The sequence below is a fragment of the Pollicipes pollicipes genome, unplaced genomic scaffold, assembly GCF_011947565.3.
Source record: "Pollicipes pollicipes isolate AB1234 unplaced genomic scaffold, Ppol_2.1 Scaffold_4295;HRSCAF=5057_pilon_pilon_pilon, whole genome shotgun sequence".
Classification (NCBI taxonomy): Eukaryota; Metazoa; Arthropoda; class Thecostraca; order Pollicipedomorpha; family Pollicipedidae; genus Pollicipes; species Pollicipes pollicipes.
Genome location: NW_023596461.1, coordinates 16,062,847 through 16,067,518, shown reverse-complemented (window position 1 = coordinate 16,067,518; position 4,672 = coordinate 16,062,847). Strand labels below are relative to the sequence as shown.

The window sequence follows — 4,672 nt, the reverse complement described above, 5'->3', positions numbered from 1 at the left end:
CTGGCTGTCGCGTCAGTCCTCGGCCCCTAGCTGTCATGCCGGCGTCCTGTCCGGCTGCCGTCCCGGAATGCCGGGAGTCCGCCGCGCGCGGCACGCTGCCGTCTCGCCGCTGCCAAGAGCGGCCGCCCGGGCCCAGACCGCGGCCCGAGCGCGCACCGCACGGTTTGGGCGGCGTCGAGGGGAGCGTGGCGCACGGACGGGACTCAGGAAGTGGCGCACGGACGGGACTCCGAGCTCAGCGAGTGGCGCGCAGTGCTGAGCGATGAATGAAGGTCCTGGTGATACGTTGGCCGTGCTGGATGAGTACCTGCGGTCCACGCTCGGCAACAGCCCAAACGTGCGCATCGCGGTGGACGAGAGCGTGGGCCGCCACCTGGTGGCCACCCGTGACCTGGCCGCGGGCGAGGTGATCGCGCGCGAGACCCAGGCCGTGGCGGCGCCGCAGAGCCGCCTTCTGTGCGTGTGCTGCAGTCAGCGGTCGGCAGCCGCTGCCAGCTGCGCCTCCTGTGGCTGGCCGGTTTGTGACGGCTGCGCTGACCAGCCGCCGGAGGCGCGTTCGTTGCATGCCGAGTGCGCCGTGCTGGCGCCGCTGCGTGCCAGCAGCCCGTGGCGCAGCTGGCGCGCGCCCGGCGCCGTGCTGGGCGTGCTGCGCTGCCTGCTGCTGCGCCAGCGTCAGTCGCCGCTTTGGCCGGTAGTGGACTGCCTGCAGGACAACGTGGCCAGCCTGGGCCGCACGGCCTGGCTGGGCAGCTGTTTGCAGAACGTGGTGGAGCCGTTGCAGACCGTCTGCGCGCAGGACGTGGCCGTGCGCACGCTGGTCCACATCGCCGGCGTGCTCGACACCAACTGCTTCGCCGTCTCGGCAGAGGACGGGCTGAGCGGGCGCGCGCTCTACCCGCTCCTCTGCCTGATGGCGCACGACTGCAGCCCTAACACGAACCGCTTCTACGACGCCGGCGTGATGACGCTGGTGGCAACGCAGCCGGTGCCGGCGGGCGCACGCGTCACCACCTCCTACACCTCGCTGCTGTGGGGCGGTGAGGCACGCCGCGCCCACTTGGCTGCCACCAAGTTCTTCCTCTGCACCTGCCGCCGCTGCCAGGACCCGAGCGAGTTCGGCACGGACGTGACGGCACTGGCTTGCCGTGGTGGCGAGGGCGCGACCGGGGGCTCGTGCGGCGGCCGCCGTGTCTGCCGCCGCCACGGTGAGGACCTCTGCTGGCGATGCACCCGCTGCGAGAAGAGCATGACGGCCGCCGAGGTGCACACGCTGCACCAGGTGTTGGCGCTGACGCTGGGCAGGACGCTGGCGCTGCGGGACGCGGCCAAAGCCGAGGCCTGGCTGGAGGCGCACCAGGGCGTGCTCTCAGGAGAATCACTACTTCCTGTTGGAGGTGCGGCTGGCGCTGGTTGACCTGTATGCCGCCGACAAGGAAGGTGAGGCGGCGGCGGCGCGACGGGAAGACGGGCACGTGACAGGACTTTCGTTTTCGGTGCATCTGTTGTCGTGGTACGTCATGGTGTGCTGACCTGACACGGCCGGGAGTCATACCTTGGATGAGGATTTAACACGAACATCTGATGGGCTTATTGCTGACTAGCTGTCACTATCCAGTGAAAAAAATAATTGACTTTTAGTGGTTTTTGCGTGAGAGTGAAGTTCTTCAACATTTGTGATAGCGATGTTCTACCGTCACAAGAGTTCTTGAAAGCGACTATGCCTTTTCCGTGACACTTTATTCACATGTGTATATGGGCGCAGACGTTGTTGATATATAATTCCGCGCACTCAGCACAATGCAATATTGCAGTCCGTTAGGCTTTTCTCAAAATACATTTACGCTTACCTAGAATCTGGGATGGCCGAATCTATTAAGATGCATTAAAAGCTTCATGCAACGGCTCAATGCCATTTGCTGTATTTTTCTGCAGGAGTTGTGTTCAATTTCATCTGGTTGCCAGCACGTTCCCCGGCTGGAGCGCTGCCCGACTAAGACCACGTTGAGCAGGCGGCAATAGTCCTGAGGTGCTGTTTACGAGGCCAATATCGTGTCCAGTAAACGCCTGGTGGACAACCACATTGATTTATACAGCACTGGTCGGTCTGCCGCATCGACCATCCACCCAGGGACGGGACTTTTATATCTGTGCAGGCGTCAGTGTTTGCAGGTCCCTATGACTACGAACCCTCACGCGACTGGGGGTGCACGATCATTAATTACCAGGCCGCAGCGTATTTTGGCCCGGCGGAAGGTACTTCTTGGAGAGCGATAGCGAATCCGGTCCTATTTATGTGGCCACTAAACTGTGGTTCCGCAGCTGTATGGTGCAGTGTGCAGGTCGTCAGAGGTGGCAGTATTTCTACATGTGTCTGGGTTAAAGGCAGTTGGTCCGCCGCAAAGTGCCGAAGACCGTCACATGTTTTGTTTGCGTAGCGAGACTGTCCACTGGTTAGAGCCTGCGTGCTGCGGCTTCGTGCCAGCTGTGCGTGAAAACTTCTACATCCTGTGCGGGCCGGTGGCAGGGGCTCAGGCGTACGGAAATGAGGGGAAGTGCGCAACCCTGGTGTGTGACTTTCCCATGCGGCCCGTACAGGGGTGCCGTTGGTCCCAGCCAGGATGAGCCGAGATCTACCAGAAACTTTGATACTTCGTGCTTTCCGGGCGGGTCCAGGGACCGCGCACGAGCGTCCCTGTGTAAGTTGTTTTGCCCAGCCTCTGGTGCGGCCAAGTGCCGCCGAGCGAGTGTTTCCGCCGGTCCAGCTGTGCCGGAGGTGGCGCGTTTGGCCCGTCCCGCGGGTGCGCTCTGTCGCCGCGCGCAGCCGGCGCCCGCCAGAAATAGAGCGGCCGCCGCCGACACGGCGGCGTACCCTGTCATGATCGGCGCAATAAGGTCCCATTGCCTGACATGTTAAACAGCACGGACCCATTCCGCGCTCCGGTAATTAAACGGTGTGGCGTTTAATAAGCGGGAGTCTGGCCGCCGGCTTGCCGCGACCTGGCTCCGAAGGCGGCGAGGCTCTCGAGCGGGACACTTTGTCACCAGCCACGCTCGCCGCCGACGCCAATGCGCGCGACACGTGCATGGCGTGGGCGGCACCGGCGCGCTGACACGCATCGCCTGTGGGTGGCACCCGACAGGCTGAGTTGCGGACCTCTGGGCGGCTTCGAGTGGACTTCGGTGGCCAGAATGGGAATCTCATAATTCTACACGGGAGGAAGTGAGGGAGGGTGCCATTTGCGATTCCCCAAAGCATGCACGTTGGCGCGGCCCCTTGATAACCGCGAAGAATATTTAGTTTTTTGTGCTAGATGTCGAGAGAATTCATGCATGCACTGGGACGATTTCCTTCTAACAAGATACCAGGTTCCACCCATCCCTGCTGTGATGTGGGGAAACAACACTTCGTGCTTGCAGTTGGCAAGCACGAAGTATTTTATATTCAAGTAATACCAGGCTCCACCCCTACCCGTCAGATGTGGCACGGGCCTCCTCTCGCGTTGAGAGTGTCTCACCGAAGCCCGCAACTCGAACAACTGCTCGTGCAGTGCCTGCGACGAGACTGACCGCAGCTGGCTGGGCAGCGACGATACGCCCCCGCTGTGTGCAGTTCGAGCCGTCCTTCGCTCTCGCGCACATGTCGCTTCGGTGCACCAGCGTCCTCCGCCGCCTGTGACCGCGCGTCTGGTAACCTGTCGGCTGCCGTGAACCTCGAGCCGTCCGCTCCGCCCCTCTGCCTGGCCGACCCGCGGCAGCGACGGCGGCCCCGTCGAGAACGACGCTCCCGCCCGGGGCCCGCCCGAGTCTGGGGCGGCGGCTCGTGGTCAGCTGGTAACAGGCGGCGCGCCCGCCGGCCCACGCCGGAGCCGTCGCCAGGCTTCCGCACCGACTCGTCTGGCAAATGCGGCCGGCACATAAGGCGGTTATGGCGGCGCGGCATTAGGACGATGTCTGCGGCTTGCCTGCCGGCGGTCGGCGAATGGCCTCGTTCGGCCGGAGCCGGCGCCGGCGGCCGCCGCTCGCGGCCGCCGTGGCCGGCCGAAGCCGCCGCCGCAGATGCTGTAATAAGGCTGCTTTGTGTTCAAACTGGCGGTCGAGTGGCCGCCGTGGAAACGATTGCCTCCTGGAGGGACACGGCCGCGGGGGTGTGACCAGCCTGGCTGATGCGCCGCCGGGCAGCGGCGCGACGGAGCGGCGCCTCAGCAGGCTTATCGCCGTCGATGCAGCCGTGTCGGCTCTGTTGGTGAACCGATCACCACGCAGAGCCTAGTCATGTTATATGTATATATATATATATATATATATATATATATATATGAAAAGACAATTAAGATGACCTCCTTACCAAGAACATATACGTGATATTCGCTACGCAAGTTGTATTTTTTTAGTTTTCGGTCATGAGCGCTGCTCACAGAGTCAAAAATTCAAATAAGTGTGCAACATTGCACACCATTTAATGGCATTAGATAATTATTTCAATAAGGAGGCAACCCTATGTGTGTCAGTGCCAAGGCTGAAAGCCTCTGCTGTCGAGAATCGCATAAGAGCTGTGCATCTCCGTTGAGAGCCAGTTAGAAATGTCGGCTTCAAGACGTTCATGCAGCATGAACAGCGATGGAAGGCATCGGGTCGCAGCCCCAGGCTCATAGCGAAGAGGGCATTCGAACAT

At 61.8% G+C, this 4,672-nt stretch overlaps 1 protein-coding gene across 1 annotated transcript; it reads left to right on the top strand.

Moving 5' to 3' along the window:
- Positions 1-669: 669 nt before the first annotated feature.
- Positions 670-3,110, top strand: LOC119097216 (SET domain-containing protein SmydA-8). The gene is made up of 2 exons (XM_037220270.1): positions 670-1,394; positions 3,010-3,110. The coding sequence occupies exons 1-2, from the start codon at positions 911-913 to the stop codon at positions 3,108-3,110; spliced, it is 585 nt and encodes a 194-aa protein (XP_037076165.1). The 5' UTR covers positions 670-910.
- The last annotated feature ends 1,562 nt before the right edge of the window (positions 3,111-4,672 follow it).